At 43.4% G+C, this 19582-nt stretch overlaps 1 protein-coding gene across 2 annotated transcripts in view; it reads left to right on the top strand.

Moving 5' to 3' along the window:
* LOC143986886 (protocadherin-11 X-linked-like) overlaps positions 1-19106 on the top strand; it is a 2116396-nt gene extending 2097290 nt beyond the window's left edge. The window contains exons 6-8 of one of the 2 annotated variants that reach the window (XM_077485303.1): positions 668-10837; positions 10908-11187; positions 11258-19106. In XM_077485303.1, the coding sequence (XP_077341429.1) occupies positions 668-1047 (380 nt within the window). In that variant the 3' untranslated portion in view covers positions 1048-10837; positions 10908-11187; positions 11258-19106. Of the gene's footprint in view, positions 1-667; positions 10838-10907 lie in introns of both variants that reach the window. The other variant, XM_077485295.1, reaches the window with a different exon arrangement.
* Positions 19107-19582: the final 476 nt, after the last annotated feature.

Raw genomic sequence — 19582 nt, forward strand, 5'->3', positions numbered from 1 at the left:
TATATAATGTTTGGGGGTTCTAAGTAATTTTCTAGCAAGAAATAAGGATTTTTACTTTATAAACGCCAAATGTCAGAAATAGGCTTAGGCCGCGTACACACGGGCGGATTGTCTGTCCAACTTAGTCTGATGAACCGTGTTTCAGCGGACAATCCGCTCGTGTGTGGGCTTCAGCGGACTTTTTCAGCGGACAATCTGACGAACAAAGTCTTACGGAATTTCCGTAAGACAGTCCGTTCAAACTTGGTTTTGTCCGTCCAAACTTGGTTTCAGCGGACAGTCCGCTTGTGTGTAGGCAAGTTGGACGGACTAAGTATGGCGCATGCTCAGAAAGGGTTTACACGGCCGAAGGTTGCATTGCAGTGTATTGGACGTCGAATTTCTAGTCCCGTCGTACGTGCTGTACACGTCATCGCGCAAGCTTTCAGCGGACTGTCTGCTCATCGTGTGTGGTCAAGTCCGTTCATTCAAATTTTGAACGGACTGTCTGTCGGATTGTCTGCCGAACTTAGTTGGGCGGACAATCCGCCCGTGTGTACGCGGCCTTAGTCATGAAAGGGTTATACTTCTATTGGACGTGATGTAGCAAACAAAAGTTTTATTTTAAAGAGTCAACTTTTTATGATCGTTATCTAACCGGCTGTATTTTATTTTTTATTTTTTTCAGCCATTGAAGTCAACCTTCAGAAAGCCTTGGCAGAAGCATCGGAGACCTGCACCCAGGAGTGCCTCATCTTAGGTCACTCCGACAACTGCTGGATGCCGCCGTCCTTGACCCAGTACCAACAGTCCAACCCGCCTTTGCCATCGTTCGGCATTCAACAGGGATGGGGAAGAGGACGGCTGGACGGAGTGCACACCCTTGGAAGGCCTGTGCCCAAGGATGACATTGACAAGGGGGTTTCAAGACCCCAGTTTTACAATACCTGCGAGAGACACTGCTCCATCGACGACACTGTCAAAGTGATCCCCTTGGCAAACTTCACGCCAGGCTCGGCGCCCAGTTCAGGAAGTAATTCTATCTTTGTAAATGAGCACCAGCTCTGAAGTGTACCTAGCGGCCCTTTCTGTGTATACTTGTGTGTCAGATGTATATAGTCACAGCTTGATAATAAATCAAAAGCATACAGTATGTAAAATACATAAGGGTGTGAAATGAAAATGTATGATGTATATATGACTCTACACACCAATGTTCCAAAGCTTCAGTCCTTTTCTGGCCCCAAGCAGTGCAGTTATTATCTTTCTCCAACCTTCTTTTTAGAGTAAGGTGAGATAAGTGTTTGCACAAACTGCAATTATTTACAAGTGTTAATGAACTCTTTCATATCAACGCCTCAAGAATACAAACCCTAAGCATCTGTGGCAGCAGAGGAAGTTCTTACCAAGCATGTAGCACCACTAGAAGCCCAAGGCTCCTAACACTGCCCTGCCGGAACTCAGAAACCTTTATGACTAAGCCCCGGTGGGTGGGGAGAAACACATCACAAGGCGTGGCCGGTGGAGTAGCACTGGCTAGGGTCGTTCACATTAACTCTTTTACATCAAGGCCTCAAGAATACAAACCCTAAGTATCTGTGCCAGCAGAGGAAGTTCGTAGCACCACTAGAAGCCCAAGGCTCCTAACACTACCCTGCCGGAACTCAGAAACCTTTATGACTAAGCCCCGGTGGGTGGGGAGAAACACATCACAAGGCGTGGCCGGTGGAGTAGCACTGGCTAGGGTCATTCACATTAACTCTTTTATATCAAGGCCTCAAGAATACAAACCCTAAGTATCTGTGCCAGCAGAGGAAGTTCGTAGCACCACTAGAAGCCCAAGGCTCCTAACACTGCCCTGCCAGAACTCAGAAACCTTTATGACTAAGCCCAGGTGTGTGGGGAGAAACACATCAGGGGGGCATGGCCGGTGGAGTAGCACTGGCTGGGGCCATTCACTTACTTTCAAACATCGGGTTGGTAGAGCAGCCTCTCATGCTCCTCTCATTGGGACTTCTGGAGTAGAGGAAATTAATTCTACCCTGTTACTGTTAAGGTGAGCATTAACGGGTAAAAGTAGACACTGAGCTATGTTCATGCATTTTGGTTTATTTTACGATTGGGCCCCTAAGCTTGGGGGGGGGGGCATACAATGGGAGGCCATACAGTGACCACTAACAGGCACTCTGTGCCATACAGTGACCACTAACAGGCACTCTGTGCCATACAGTGACCACTAACAGGCACAGGATTCTGGCATACCCCTTGTATCCCTCTACCAAGAACATTACAGGAAGTGTACAGTATGTCAAAACACAGAGAGATTTGCATATTAAATATCTCAGAGGTTTGGGCAACTTATGGGTAGCTCTGAAAAGATACCTCTTGATGCCTGCTTTTAGCTGAAATTCTTTTGAGAGAACATACGTGAGCATCACAACAAGTAAGAAAAATTAGCTGTTGTTGAGGGAAAAGGGTCTTAAAATAAACCTTTCATCATCCTGGGCAATGCAAACTGAGCGTATAACAATAAAACTAATACGCAGAGGCTACTTTTAGTAGGAACTGCATCTCAGAATGTTCAGTAGCTCATGGAATCCAATTATTGTGCTAATTGCTGAGTTCGATCTGCCTTGTGGCCTATCTGAAGCCTCCTCGTTGGTCTTTATAGTGTTGGGTAGCCCCACTGACCAATAGAGAGACTTAAAAGGAACCTGTGCTTTGCCCATACAGGGCAAATCAGTTGGTTTACTCAACTTCTGTTCAGCCACCAGGCATGGAAATAAATGGCAAGCAATTCTAGGAATAGAGAGCAGGTAACTCAATTACCTCCCTGCACTGATTTGGTCCTGGGTACCTGTAAAACCAAGTCATTTCATAATCTCAACTGCACATCATGCATAAGGTATGTCACTGATGAATGTTCATAGTGAGAACGAGTGTAAAAGCTCAGGTCTCCAAGAAGTATTCAATAAAAGAAGCATTTTATTTTAGAAAAATGCAGTTCACCAATGTTTTGAGACCACACAGGGTCTCTTTGTCAAGGGGCAGATATACTAGGTCAAGGTGACAATCTATATACACTATATAGCCAAACATTTGTTGGCATCTGTTAGAAATCTTTTCTCCCTAACCATGATCACTAAGAGGGAGTCCCCTCCGTTACAGCTGTAACATTATCCACTCTTCTGTTAAGGCTTTCCACAGGATTTTGGGGTGTGTGTGTGGGATTTTGTGCCCGTTTAGACAAAAGAACATTTGTCAGATCAAGAACTGATGTTGGATGGGAAGACATGGCCTACAACTGGCATTTCATTTCATCCCAATTTAAGCATTCAGTGGGGTTGAGGTCAGGGCTCTGTTCAGGGACATTTGAGTTCCTCCACACCATACCGGTCACATCATGTCTTTATGGAGATGGTTTTGTATACAGGGGCACAGTCATGCTGGAACAGAAAATGGCCTTCTCCAAACTGTAACCCCCTATGAGCATTTTCGACATCCTATTGCACAACCATAGCCATTAATATAGACTTGACCCCATTTCAGCAGGGGTGAGGTCAGGACTCTTTGTAGGACACTTAAGTTTCTCCACATGAAACTGGTCAAGCCATGTCTTTATGGAGCTGGCTTTGTACAAGTGTGAGTGACTTTTATAGTGCTGCCTATGCGAACTGAATCGCCTCAGGGTGCTTTCTTGCCACCAGAGTCCATCTGTGGCTTTGTGTGGTCCTTTACTCTGTAAGGTCCTGACATGCTTACAAACACATGCAACATTGACACACACATATTAAGACCAATTTTTTAGACAAGGTCTAATTAACCTACCAGCATGTCTTTGGAGTGTGGGGGGAGGCTGGGGTGCCCGGAGGAAACCCATGCAGGCACAGGGAGAACATGCAAACTCCAGGCAGATGGTGTCGTGGTCGGGATTTGAACCAGTGACCCTTTTACTGCTAGGTGAAAGTGCTAACCACTACACTACTGTGCTGCCCTTAAGTGGGCATAGATATTCTGGAACAGAAAAGGGCCTTCACCGAACTGTAACCCATATGAGCGGATTTAACATCCTATTACACAACGGTGGCCATCACTATGGACTTGACCCCCTTTTGTGGCTACAACAGCTTTTCTAGGAAAGCTTTCTACAAGATTTTGGAGTGTGTCTGTGGGCCTCTGTGCCCATTTATGAGGCCAAGTACCGATGTTAGATGAGAAGACCTGGCTCACAATCGGCATTCCAGTTAATCTCAAAGGTGTTCAGCAGGGTTAAGGTCAGGGCTTTTTGTAGGACACTCGAGTTCCTTGACACCAAACTGGTCAAACCATGCTTATAAAATAAGCAGGAACTCCTGCTTGTTTTATAAGCTGCCTTACCAGATCCAGGAAGCTTGTTTGAAAACATATTTGCATTTGACGGTATGACCATGTATTGAAAGCCTAGCATCTCTTAAATATTTCTTCCTGGAAAATCGGCAATCGCCCCAAGGGCCAAGTTCAACATTTTGTTGAACAACCCTTTTAAAAAAATGTGGCCGCTTCTGAGAAGGCTTTCCACAAGATTTCGATAGTGTGGCTGTGGGAGTTTGTGTTCATCCAGCTAAAAGAACATTTGTGAGGTCAGGTGTTGAAATCGGAGGAGGAGACCTGTCTCTCAATAAAATTTCCAATTGATCCTAAAGGTGTTCAGTAGGGTTGAGGTCGGGGCTCTGTGAGGTTCTCCCCAACAACCTGGTCAAACCAAGTCTTCATGGAGCTGACTTTGTAAACAGGGGCACAGCTATGCTGGAACAAGGAATTATTTATTTTTTCCAAACTGTTGCCATAAAGTTGGAACTCTACAATTGTCTATTCCATGCTGTAGTGTTACCAGTACCCTTCACCGCTCACCGGAGACATCTGAACTCAATCAATTGGAGGGAGGCCAACTTACTTTTGGATATATGGTTTATGTTTATAACCCCTCCCCCCACCCCCCCCCCCGCATCCTCCACATACAAACAAAAGCACCCCAAATATATTAGTACCTCCAATTAAGGAACCAGTTGCCAGGTACCAGGAAAGACAGTATCCTTTTCCTGTGTAAGCTCTGAACATAATGGCTTGGTTCCTTTTCTTTACTCCTGCAGAGCAGTGGAGAAGCAAAGGGTAGTTGGTTATGCGGACTGCATAGGCAAAGCACAGATTTAACACCATGTATGATCAAGCTTGATATTTCTAAAAAGTACATTTTTAATAATATATCAGCTGTATCTATGTATGTAGCCGCTGATCATATTGGCATACAATGGTTTACTGAACCTCTTTTATGTATCTTTTCATCGTATGCTAGGTTTGAATTGCTCAGGTTTATGTCAGATTTACTTTAATGATATCATTTGGAATTAAGGAAAAAAGATTTTCGAGACAAAAAAAAACAAAAAAAAACAGGAGAGCGTTGAGATTTTGAACAACACAGCATGAACTTGCTGAGCCTGACATGGCTTTCCATGGGGGTCTCTCCACCTTTGTCCCATGTGGACAGGGGAAATTTTTTGGAGTGGAGCTCCCCTTTTTTGCTTATGAGACAAGGTAAGAAAGATTTACTAAGATGGCTATGATGTTTTTTTTTTTTTTAAAGTCATCTCAAAAAGTCCAAGATTTAATTATTTAATGAAGAAAATCTCTCTCTGTGCAAACACTCTTCTAACCTTACAGTAAAAGAGAATTGGTCAGCATTTTACCAGTTGAAAGAGTATATGCCGCAAAACTGTGTGTATTGTGGCCTAGCTCGATCCTGCTCTCTGTGTCTCCCTCTGTCTACGAAGGAGACTCTAAAGTGTTGGCTGTGTAGATGTCAATGAGTCCATCTCTACGAGAGTCAATTACATGGTGGTCTGGGGGAGCAAGAGCTGAATGTATTGACTTGCGGGCCTGGAACTGGAAGATTATTCGGTAAGTTCCATTTGCATATATGGGAAAATGATTGCCAGATGATCACATCAAATTTCAAATTGCTTTATCCTTGTCTATGACAAGCAATAGCCAATGGGTTTTTGGCCAAAGTATCCCCCTTAAATGGGGCCCGGTCTTCTTTGTTAGAACAATATCCATATTGCTCTATTCTTGACTATGACAAGTAGCAGTCAATTCATTTTGGACCAAAATACCCCTCTTCGTCAAACCTGGGCTTATTTGCTAGAGCAATGTCCATATTATTCTATTCTTAACTATGACAAGTAGTAGCCAATGTGCTTTGGGCCAAAGTACCCCTTTTCAAAAGAACTTAGGCTTTTTTGCTAGAGAAATGTCCATATTGCTCTGTTCTTCACTATGACAAGTAGTAGCCAAAGCGGTTTGGGCCAAAGTATCCCCCATTCATCAGGGCTTGGTCTTTCTTTGCTAGAACAATCTCCATATTGCTCTATTTTTGAATATGACAAGTAGGAGCCAATGCATTGTGGGCCAATGTACCCTCCTTCATCAGGATTTGGACTTCTTTGCTAGTTCAATGTCCATGTTGCTCTATTCTTAACTATGACAAATAGTAAACAATGTGTTTTGGGCCAAAGTATCCCCCTTAAACAGGGCCTGGGCTTCTTTCTTAGAACAATGTCCATATTGTTCTATTTTTGACTATGACAAGTAGTAGTCAACGCACTTTGGGCCAAAGTACCCCTCTTCCTAAGGACTTAGGCTTTTTTGCTAGAGCAATGTCCATATTGCTCTGTTCTTGAATATGACAAGTAGTAGCCAAAGCGTTTTGGGCCAAGGTATCCTCTTTGATCAAGACTTGGACTTATTTGCTAGAACAATCTCCATATTGCTCTATTATTGGGCTTCTTTGCTAGAGCAATGTCCATATTACTCTATTCTTGACTATGACAAATAGTAGCCAAAGTGTTTTGGGCCAATGTACCCCCCTTCATCAGGACTTGGACTTCTTTGTTAGAACCAGGGCTTTTTCTCAGCTGATATTGGTGGAACTCAGTTCCACTACCTCTGGCCTCCTGCTTCTTGCTCACCACTAGCACGTGTTAACACAAAAGCCTGGCTTCTGTGTTGACCAGTGATAGCTTATCGCCAACAGATCTGCAGAGTGCAGGATGGGATCAAGGGAGATGCAAGTGCACAGGGTCCTTTGGGGATGCTGACACTCCCACTAGATGATCTCCAACGCAAGGGAGGAGGTGCCACCTACAGTGTGCGAGGAGGTACTAGAGTCGGCTGGGTGCTTCAGTTTAATACAGCAACAAAAATAGGACATGTGGAAGATGGTGGAGCTTTTAAGAAGGAGGGGAGGTTACATGTAGAGGTCAGAGCTGAAGAGGGGTGAAAGTGACATGTGGATTGGGAATGCAGAGGTGAGCAGTTGTGAAAGAAGGCTGAACTCTGCACTCTATGTGTAGTGCACCCCTAAACTCGGCACTCCATATGCTCACCTCTGCATTCCCAATGCACGCCCTGAACTCGGCACTCTTTATGCAGCGCACCCCTGAACTCGGCACTATGTACGTAAAGCACCCCCAAACCCTGCAAGTAGCGCACTCCTGGTATTTAATGCTCCTTTAAGGCCCTCCCAATGTTTATTGTGAAATTTGACCACACCCACTATTTTACGCGGTTGGGGAAGTTGGGTGGTCGTGTTTGAGTTCCTGTACCTGTTTTCTGAGAAAAAAAAAGCCCTGGTTAGAACAATGCCCATATTGCTCTATTCTTGACTATGACAAATAGTAGTCAATGTGTTTTGGGTCAAAGTATCCCCCTTCATCAAGACTTGGACTTTTTTGCTAGAACAATCTCCATGTTGCTCTATTCTTGAATATGACAAGTGGTAGCCAATGTGTTTTATGTCAACGTATTCTCCTTGGGCTTCTTTGCCAGAACTCCCATATAAACTGCAGTACAACCTCTAGAAGGGGCTCTTCGGTAGACGAACGTTTTACATTGGCTCTGGGCCTTCAGTAAATAAGCATTTACAATAGCTTCTTTGCTTGTCTTTTGATGGACTATTTGTACTATAGTTCATGTAGGAGTTTAGGCAGAGAAGCCCAGGCCCTAGTAAAAGGGAATGTGTTTGCCCTTCAACCACATCGGCTACTGCTTGCCAACCTAATGTCAATTCCTAATCAAGAATAAAGTTGAGTGGACATTTGATGCGATCATCTGGTGCACAATCTTTTTTTCTCAAGTCAGGTGGCACCCTCCTGGTGAAACTGACCCCGCACTGTTTTTTGAGCGGACAAATTAAAGAAAATTAAAACGAAAGCTACTCTCATCTACAATTAGATGATAGCTAATTCAAAACCCAATGCCTCAGGTGTATTTTACTCTTGAAATATGGGGAAAAAATGTACCCCAAAGGCTAAGGAGACCACAGAGAGAGGCCAGGGTCCCAATTCTCTTTACTCTTCAAGCTATTAAAGGATAATCTTGAGTTTCACTGCCAAAAATGTTATTCCAACATTCTAGAAAATGATAATCCCTGTTTATATCAGTACTGCCGCGTACACGCGATGGGACTTTCCGGCAGATTTGGTCCGCCGGACAATCCGCCAGACTTTGCAGCGGAGGTCCGCCGGACTTTGGGGAAGAAAAAGTCCGCTGGAGCCCACACACGATCAAATTTTCTGATGGACTGTGCTCCACCGGACCAAGTCTGCCGGAAAGTCTGATTGCGTGTACGCGGCATAACACTTAGGGTTTGTGTCAATGGGTGTTTGTTTGCTTCGAGCAGGTTTTGCATTACCATGCAAGTCTATGGAAGACGTGTTGTTGGAGCACAGGACCCAGAGATACAGTAGGTAAAATTAAAGTTTACCTCTAGCTCTAAGCCCCTGTACACACGGTCGGAGATTTCGACAACCAAATCCGTCGGATTTTGTCCGTCGGATCTTGTCCGAAACTGTTGCATACACACGGTCGGACTAAGTTGTTGAAAAATCTGATCATTCAGAACGTGATGACGTAATTTCGTTACGATGGGACTACATTCAGGCTAGTAGCCAATAGCTTTGATGTAGGAATTTGATCTGAGCATGCGTGGCACTTGGTCCGATCAAAATTCTCTACACATGATCGGAGTATGTCCGATCGAACCAGTTGGTTGGGAAATATTTCCAACATGTTGGAAAATTGGGTCCGACGGATATTCCGACTGAATCAGTCCAATGCATACCACAGACAGTCGGATTATCCAACGACACGGTCTGATAGGACACATTCCGACGGATTCTCCGACCGTGTGTACAAGGGCTAAGAGGCAGCTCTCTGTCCTAGGGGGTATCTCGAGGGGTTCCCGAAAAATGAGAGCACCACAAGGTTTTTTGCAAGTCCAGTGAAAGTTTATTCATTTTAATAAAAGGTCAGAAGATAAATCCAACACATTTTGGGGGCTCAAAACCCTTCATCAGGGCTGAGAAACAAAATAATATAAAAGAATATAAAAAAAAAAAAATCTAAAAACTACGAACCCTCGACCAATTATAAAGTTATGGTATGCTGTAAAACCCAAATATTCACATATGGATTTTTTTACAGTATGTCATACCTTTATAGTAGGTCATGTGTTTGCAGTTACAAACTTGTGGTGCTCTCATCCTTTACACTCTGTCCACGCAAGTCTATAGAAATGCAATTTTGATTGATCTCATAAGCGTCTCAAACTGAAGCCATTGACACAAGCCCAAAGCCCATTAACACAGGCCTTTACTTCAGAGCTACACCCAACACAACTGAATTGGACCAAAGACTTGAGAAAATTAGATCTTTGGTGAATTGGCCCTATGATAAATAACAGTTGACCTGCCATGGTACCCACCTCCACCATCTTTATCTCGGCAAAGGCATCCATGGCTGCTGGATACAGCACTGTGCCAGTCCCAGTCTGTATGACCATGGCTGGTACTGGCTGCCGGTACAGAGTTGTGTTGTAGCTTCTCATTGCTGAAGGCTAGAAGGGTGGAATAACAGTTTTGAAAGCAAAGCTGTACTTTACGTTTTAATGTTTTCAATTACCTAGGCCATGGTTTGCCTAAAAATCCTGATAAACTCGCACTGCTGGAGGCCACCAAAGGCTGGAGTCAAACACTGCTTTACCACTAATGGCTGAAACTAGAATTCATGTCGATGTTACTTAGACTAGGATAGTGACAATCAATTCTTCAGATTCTCATATATTCATAGAAAGAGAAAAGTTTGGGCACTCCTGGTCGAATTGCATGTTTTTTTAATTAGTTTTTTTGACAATGAACAGGCATTAACGCAACCTCTGCAGAGAATAAACTTGAAAATACATAATAAGGAGATAGGTGAAAGCCATTTACAGGCTACGCATGGCATCCAGTTAACCCTGCAGCTGTGCTACAGCTAAACCAATTTACCTTAATCTGAGTTTGTGTTTATGTAAGGCACTTCAGCAGATTCCAGAGATGTCCTCTCATGTGGAATAGATGAGTCTGCTTCCTGAAGCTTGTGCTGTGTAACTTCCTCTCTGCCTCTGCTTGATGTATCATCGATAGTGATGAGCTAAGGTTCACGTCGAAACCCATATCCGCCCAAACCCATAGGAAGCTGTTACATGATTGCAGAGCAACAGCCCAATTGGCTGTAGAAGTCACCACCCCTGTACTGCTTGAAACAAGGGGGAGGGGTTGCTGGTGACATATTTGAACAAATATGGCCACATGACCATATTTGGTCAATGACATTGTCCAGATATGGTCACATGGTCATATTAGGTCAATCATGTTGCCATCACCCATGATTATATTAGGTCAATCATGTTGCCATCACCCATGATTATATTAGGTCAATCATGTTGCCATCACCCATGGTTATATTAGGTCAATCATGTTGCCATCACCCATGGTCACATTAGGTCAATCAATTTTGCATCACCCATGGTCATATTAGGTCAATCATGTTGCCATCACCCATGGTCATATTAGGTCAATCATGTTGCCATCACCCATGGTCATATTAGGTCAATCATGTTGCCATCACCCATGGTCATATTAGGTCAATCATGTTGCCACCACCCATGGTCATATTAGGTCAATCATGTTGCCATCACCCATGGTCATATTAGGTCAATCATGTTGCCACCACCCATGGTCATATTAGGTCAATCATGTTGCCATCACCCATGGTCATATTAGGTCAATCATGTTGCCATCACCCATGGTCATATTAGGTCAATCATGTTGCCATCACCCATGGTCATATTAGGTCAATCATACTACCATCACCCATGGTCATATTAGGTCAATCATGTTGCCACCACCCATGGTCATATTAGGTCAATCATGTTGCCATCACCCATGGTCATATTAGGTCAATCATACTACCATCACCCATGGCCATATTAGGCCAATCATGTTGCCACCACCCATGGTCATATTAGGTCAATCATGTTCCCATCACCCATGGTCATATAAGGTCAATCATGTTCCCATCACCCATGGTCATATTAGGTCAATCATGCTACCATCACCCATGGTCATATTAGGTCAATCATGTTGCCATCATCCATGCGGCTGCTGGTTGAGGAATTCCCCAGCCACAGCTGATTGGGCTGGCAGCCTTCTATCAGGGGATAGCTTCCAGGAGGTTGGGGCCCAACTTTGCATCATGACTAATCACGGGTGCTACTCCAAGCTTCAAGGCAGGTTTGAATCTGTCCCATTTGATGTTCCTTTCTCATCTGATCTTCTATATGTAACAGATGAAAAGGGGCCTGATAAAGGTGTGCTTGGGAATACTGGCCCCCACATTACAAGATGGGTTAGCAGAACACAATCAATAATCGAGAACTGATTTATCAGTTGACTGTAAACTCTGTTGCAATACAATGTTTCGGTCTGATCACTGGGATGGTTAAATGCTTCCTTCTGCCTGCAGTAGACTGGTGACATAATCTCAGCCTAGGCAAAATCACTGGAGGGAAGCAGACTGGGGAAAGGCTTCCTCCTGCCTGCAGCAGACTGATGACATCATCTCAGCCTAGGCAAAGTCACTGGAGGGAAGGAGACTGGGGAAAGGCTATTTCCTGCCTCCTGCAGACTGATGACATCATCTCAGCCTAGGCAAAGTCACTGGATTGGTGTTCTCAGAAGGTTTTTTTTTTTATTGAGAAAAATTATACTGTTGTTGTATATTGTCACGCATCAAGAATTTAAATCTTTAGTAAGTACTGGATTTTACATTTAATGCACAATTACTTTTTTTGTCTTCAAATGTATTAGATCTTAAGAAATAACACCTACGTAAAACGTTGCATGTCTAAAAAATGTGACCACCCTGCGAGTTAGTACCAAGTAACACCCCTCTGATGGAAGTCTCCAAGTATTTCAGGCTTTTAGTTCTTGCTTTCAGAATGTTTTCCCATTCTACTTTGTACAATGTTTCTAGTTCAGGAATATTCTAAGGTCATATTGCATGTGCTGAATCCTTGACTTACAAGCAGAACGCTCAACGTAATAACTAAGTTCAACAAACACAGAGGAACTGTGCATTAAAAATTCCACAAATAAATATTTTTTTCATGTTTGTTCATCGCAGAGGTTGTGGCAACAAAACCAACAAACATGTCGTTTTACCTTCTGTGTCCCAAATTGCGCACAAAGCTGTATAATATATATATTTTTTTTAAATCCATCTCTTAATAAATACTGACATTAAAGTGTAATGTAAAACCCAAAATCTATTTTTCATGCCAAAACCATTTTCTTAAATCTGAATTGGGGGGGGGGGGGGGCAAACATTTTTATTTCAATATATTCCCCCCCAAAAAAAAAAAATACAAAGGATATACAGTAATCGCAGTTTGTGTGCTGCAAAAACCTTTACAGGTCCAAGTATTGGTGGCTCCACCCACTGTAGGCTCCACCCACTGTAGAAATCTACAGGACGGGGGGCGGAGACAAGACCGGTCACCCTGCACAAAGAAAGAGAGAGCAGAAGTGAGCAGTCTTTATTAAATTAAAAGGAAAAGTCTGTAAAGACCTGTAAGCAATACACTAAGCACACCAAGGTTCAAGAAGAAGACAAGAAGACACGTGTTGATGAATGGATTTAGAAAATAGTTGCTGATTCCGGAGTTCAGCTTTAAGCAAATCCTTTTTTTTTGTAAATCTGTTGTCAAGCTCCTTTCCTAGACTTCTTTGTAGACTGATAACGCTTAACCACTGATTGTCAAAAAAGCAGCAGCGTTGTCCCCCTGTTGCACAAGCTTCTTCAGGTGGGCCACCTATTTTAAAATACCTATAGATTGCTCAACGACCAACTGAATGACCATAGAGCAAGGTGACAACGCTTGCTGCTAAAATACAAGGCAACGGCTTATGCCGCGTACACACGATCGGACTCTCCGGCAGACTTGGTCCGGCAGACCAGAATCCGTCCGGACAATTCGATCGTGTGTGGGCTCCAGCGGACTTTTTTCAACCAAAAGTCAGACGGACCTAGAAATAAAACATGCTTCAAATCTATCCGACGGACTCAAGTCCGACTGACTAAAAAAACAGGAAAACCGTTCGTCTGTGTGCTGGTCCGACGGACCAAATATGACGCAAGTGCAGCTATTGGCTGCTGGCTATTGAACTTCCTTGTTTAGTCCTCCGTTTACGTCATCACGTTCAAAACTAACGGACTTTTGAACGTACTTAGTCCAGTCGTGTGTGGCCAAGTCCGTTTCGTTGAGAAAGTCCGTCGGACCTCCGCCGAAAGTCCGTCAGGAAGCCCGTCGGACCTAATCTGTCGAAAAAAGTCCGGTCGTGTGTACGTGTGTACGCGGCATAAGTGTTGTCAGCTTGCAGCAGGAAGTGCTATGACCGGCAAGCTCTCTAGGTAAGAAACTTACCGTACTTGCTAATGTTCGCCAAGGTTAAGGCTCCCAGAACTGGGAACACTTTGAGTCCCACCCACTTTTAGATGTGTCACGCCCCAAACTTATGAGGTGTTCCCATTCGTACTCCAACCTAAAAATATGGAGGGACCCCCCAATAATGTCCACTTCATGGGTTGGCGGCACCCATACCCCACCTTTAAATATGGAGGTACCACCTGTTTGCACCCCTCCCAATTAATTGAGTTACTGCACATAAGTAGTAACTCAAAGTAGAACTATAGGCAAAACATAATTTATAAGTAAGGGAGGGTTATAACCAGTGTCAGATTTATATTTCGCCATCTGCGCTCCCATTGTGGAAATTTCCCTGCACTTCCTGTCCCATAGCCAAACAGGAAGTGAGCGGAAATCCCTGCAGATTAAGGGAATCCCTTGGGGGCCCCTCGGGTCACCAGAACTAGTGTGCCCATTGGAAGATATTTGCTTAAGAAAACTGTATGCAATGCACATAGTGAAAAATAGATTATGGGTTTAAGCAGGGTTTCACCCTATAACCATTGTTTTCATACACATATATGTAAATTTCACACCAATGACTGCTAAACCAACCCTGGTATTTTAGTTTAGAATCAATCTCTATACTAGCCTTGCTATTCGTTAAACGGATTAACTATACGGTAGAAGACGGTCCATTTTTTTAATTTTTTTTTTTTGTTTTCGATAGTTTTATTTAACACGACTAATCAATAATATCCAGCAAACGCTTCAAGTAACTTCACGTATGGATGAAATAGAGCACAGGGCACTCGTTTTACATGGTTTAGTTTGTATACTGTATATAGTACATCAAGTTTGTCTTTGTTTAGTGCATACAAAACTCAAAAATGTCATAGACTCAGATAAACGTAAGAGCTTTTAGGCTGAGTAGAAAACACAATGTACGAAAAAAAAAAAAAAAAAATTACAGAAAAAAAAAGTGTTTAATGGTTTTTAGAGATGGGCGTAATTTTCACGATTTCTTTATTTTAATGCGGCAAATACACGAAAAAAAATTAATTCGCTTTGCATAACGTCAGGTACATTTATAAAACAAGAATGCAAATGATTTGGCTGTTCATGGGCACCAACGCACACGTGAATATTAAGCGTGCTTCAGCATAATAAAAGTTATTAAATCTTGAAGTCATTTCAGGTAGGTTAATTTACGAGGCTCCTTCATTGGAGCTTGGAGAATCCCAGATCTCGAAATCACCGTAATGGGTTTTTTTTTGTAGGAGAAGACGGTCAAAGGAGGATGATTTTACGCAGAAGTGCTCCTCGTAGACTCTAAAAACCCCATACACACTTTCAGTTTGAGTTTTTCCTTCAGATTTACCAAAACCATATAATATGAGGTCAAACCTCAGGCGTTTTAATGTGTATGCAATCAGGCCGGCCCTTCTACTACATGGTTTTGGTAAACCTGAAGGAAAAAAAACTCAGCAGAAAAAAAACTGATAGTGTGTATGGGGCTTAAGTTGAAAGACTATTCATGATATGGCCAATGCGTTGGTGGACACCTGACCATCACACCAATATCAGCTTGTTGGACATGCTTTCTCAGAATCATGGCTGTTCATTTAGGGTTGTCCCTAGTGGCGGCCCATTCATAAGGGGTGCAGGGGCTACACCCCCCCTAATCCATGCACCCCAGCCCCTAATCTCTATGCAGGCCACCAGACGCATGGATTTCAATGGGGTTTTTTTTTTTTTGAAACACATGATTAGAGCCGGAAGGCTACTATAGCTATCGCTCTTCTGGGAAGACTTTCCACATTATTTTGGAGCTCGTGTTGTGCAGATTTGTGAGTTCAGGTACTGATGTTGGACTAAGAGACCTTGCTCAAAATTCTTTGCAATGATTTAGGATTCAGTAGGGTTGAGATCAGGGCTCTTTGTAGGCAATTTAAGTTCCTCCACACACACACACACACTGGTCAAACGATGCATTGGTGTTTCAATTCATCCAAAAGATGTTCAGTAGAGTTGAGGTCAGGGCTCTTTGTAGGCTTGTTTGAGTTCCTCAACACCAGACTGATCAAACCATGTCTTTTTGAAGCTGGTTTCATGCACAGGGTCGCAATCATAGGGGAACCTAAAAGGGCCTTCCCCGAACTGCTACCACAAGGTTGGAAGAGCACAACATCTGTGTATGCTGTAGCATTGACAGACCCTGGCTTGTCTCTGACCATAGAGTTGAGATCGGTGCTCTTTGTAGGCAATTTGAGTTCCTCCACACACACACACTGGTCAAACCATGCATTGACGTTTCAATTCATCCAAAAGATGTTCAGTAGGGTTGAGGTCAGGGCTCTTTGTAGGCTTGTTTGAGTTCCTCCACACACACACTGGTCAAACCATGCATTGGCGTTTCAATTCATCCAAAAGATGTCCAGTAGGGTTGAGGTCAGGGCTCTTTGTAGGCTCGTTTGAGTTCCTCAACACCAGACTGGTCAAACCATGTCTTTATGGAGCTGGTTTCATGCACAGGGTCGCAGTCATACGGAAACCTCAAAGGGCCTTCCCCGAACTGCTACCACGCGGTTGGAAGAGCACAAAATCTGTGTATGCTGTAGCATTGACAGATCCTGGCTTGTCTCTGGCCATAGAGTTGAGATCGGGGCTCTTTGTAGGCAATTTAAGTTCCTCCACACACACACTGGTCAAACCATGCATTGGTGTTTCAATTCATCCAAAAGATGTCCAGTAGGGTTGAGGTCAGGGCTCTTTGCAGGCTTGTTTGAGTTCCTAAACACCAGACTGGTCAAACCATGTCTTTTTGAAGCTGGTTTCATGCACAGGGTCGCAGTCATACAGGAACCTAAAAGGGCCTTCCCCAAACTGCTACCACAAAGTTGGAAGAGCACAAAATCTGTGTATGCTGTAGCATTGACAGATGCTGGCTTGTCTCTGACCATAGAGTTGAGATCGGGGCTCTTTGTACGCAATTTAAGTTCCTCCACACACACACACACTGGTCAAACCATGCATTGGCATTTCAATTCATCCAAAAGATGTTCAGTAGGTTTGAGGTCAGGGCTCTTTGTAGGCTTGCTTGAGTTCCTCAACACCAGACTGGTCAAACCATGTCTTTATGGAGCTGGTTTCATGCACAGGGTGGCAGTCATACGGAAACCTCAAAGGGCCTTCCCCAAACTGCTACCACAAGGTTGGAAGAGCAGAACATCTGTGTATGTTGTAGCATTGACAGACACTGGCTTGTCTCTGACCATAGAGTTGAGATCGGGGCTCTTTGTGGGCAATTTGAGTTCCTCCACACACACACACACACACTGGTCAAACCATGCATTGACGTTTCAATTCATCCAAAATATGTTTACAGTAGGGTTGAGGTCAGGGCTCTTTGTAGGCTTGCTTGAGTTCCTCAACACCAGACTGGTCAAACCATGTCTTTTTGAAGCTGGTTTCATGCACAGGGTCGCAGTCGTACGGGAACCTAAAAGGGCCTTCCCCGAACTGCTACCACAAGGTTGGAAGAGCACAACATCTGTGTATGCTGTAGCATTGACAGACTCTGGCTTGTCTCTGACCATAGAGTTGAGATCGGGGCTCTTTGTGGGCAATTTGAGTTTCTCCACACACACACTGGTCAAACCATGCATTGATGTTTCAATTCATCCAAAAGATGTTTACAGTAGGGTTGAAGTCAGGGCTCTTTGTAGGCTTGTTTGAGTTCCTCAAACCAGACTGGTCAAACCATGTCTTTTTGAAGCTGGTTTCATGCACAGGGTCGCAGTCATACTGTAACCTAAAAGGGCCTTCCCCGAACTGCTACCATAAGGTTGGAAGAGCACAACATCTGTGTATGCTGTAGCATTGACAGATCCTGGTTTGTCTCTGACCATAGAGTTGAGATCAGGGCTCTTTGTAGCCAAGTTAAGTTCCTCCACACACACACTGGTCAAACCATGCATTGGCGTTTCAATTCATCCAAAAGATGTTCAGTAGGGTTGAGGTCAGGGCTCTTTGTAGGCTTGTTTAAGTTCCTCAACACCAGACTGGTCAAACCATGTCTTTATGGAGCTGGTTTCATGCACAGGGTCGCAGTCATACTGGAACCTAAAAGGGCCTTCCCCGAACTGCTACCACGCGGTTGGAGGAGCACAAAATCTGTGTATGCTGTAGCTTTGACAGATCCTGACTTGTCTCTGACCATAGAGTTGGGATCAGGGCTCTTTGTAGGCAATTTGAGTTCCTCCACACACACACACTAGTCAAACCATGCATTGGTGTTTCAATTCATCCAAAAGATGTTCAGTAGGGTTGAGGTCAGGGCTCTTTGCAGGCTTTTTTGAGTTCCTCAACACCAGACTGGTCAAACCATGTCTTTTTGAAGCTGGTTTCATGCACAGGGTCGCAGTCATACAGGAACCTAAAAGGGCCTTCCCCAAACTGCTACCACAAAGTTGTAAGAGCACAAAATCTGTGTATGCTGTAGCATTGACAGACCCTGGCTTGTCTCTGACCACAGAGTACGAGCCTGATATATATGGGTTGGTACGTATACAATATCAAATACACCTATCGCAGAGATTCTTTTGGTTATAGGATATAAATATAAATATAAATAGAGTGGAGGAAAGGGAGAGAAAATGAGATTGATATGCACGCACATACAAATAAAGAAATCGTGTAAATATTGGTCGGGTAGCGTGCTGTCTCTACGTAAGCTGTTTTATATAACCTACAAACAAATGTTGGCGTAAAATACTGTAATTTATCCCGCTGTAAATGCTGTATTTATCTTGTACGCTTCTAGAACTTTCCACTTGTCAAGGGATCAGATGAATGCTGAAATAGTTATTGTTTTTAATTTAGAATTTTTTTTTATTATTTCTCTGTGCCCAGCAAATAAGTAGAGTTGCAATTTTTTGATATTGTCCCCGATGTATTTTCTTTAATAAAATGTTTTTTAAATGTGCAGAAAAAAAAAAAAGAAGAAAATCTACTTCACTTTCCAAACTGGTAATGGTTCAAGAAGAAACCCCCCCCCCCCCCGAGGGTCTCTAATACAAAGTGTACCCCCCACTTCCTCCCCTCCACTCCCTTCTGTCTTTTTTCATATAAGTATATAGAATTCTCCTGTGGCACTCAGAGCTCCGAGCTGCATGTATTTACCTAGACATAAATGTTAATTCTAATGGGGCTTGAATACATTATCTGTAGTCTTCACTTCAGATGTCATGTTACCTTTTTAACTGTGTTTCTATGTCAGCAATAAATAAATGTTTAAAATGTTTCTTGGGATTTATTTATTTATTTTTTTTCCGTACGATTTGCCCTTTTTTTAATGGTGGATATGGAAATATGGTGGTGGATATGGAAATTTGAAAAGAAAACATCTGCCGTCCTATGCATCATAACAGTCATAAGTCATATCAAAGTAGGCCTTCAACTGTAGAGGTTGATTTCACACACTGGAATCTGGGGAACACCCTTCTGACCACACCGAAAAAAAAAAAAAAAAAAAAAATTCTACCGCAATTTGTGACCACGCCCACAATTTTTAACATGCCCTCAAACAATTGGCCACAAACTTCATTCAATTTTTAAAATAAACAGATTGTCAGGTCACCTTGAGGCTAGGTGACAGATGCACGCCGTTGGGTTTGGGAGTGCACTGCAAGGTAGTGACTGCTGCGGATGGGAGTCAAGGTGGTAAGGAAGGCAGGGCCGCTGGAACACCAAGACGGATCCCACCGGGGTTAATGCGTG

This window comes from Lithobates pipiens, unplaced genomic scaffold, assembly GCF_037356315.1.
Source record: "Lithobates pipiens isolate NorthernLeopardFrog02 unplaced genomic scaffold, aLitPip1_a1.2 Scaffold_1, whole genome shotgun sequence".
Taxonomy (NCBI): domain Eukaryota; kingdom Metazoa; phylum Chordata; class Amphibia; order Anura; family Ranidae; genus Lithobates; species Lithobates pipiens.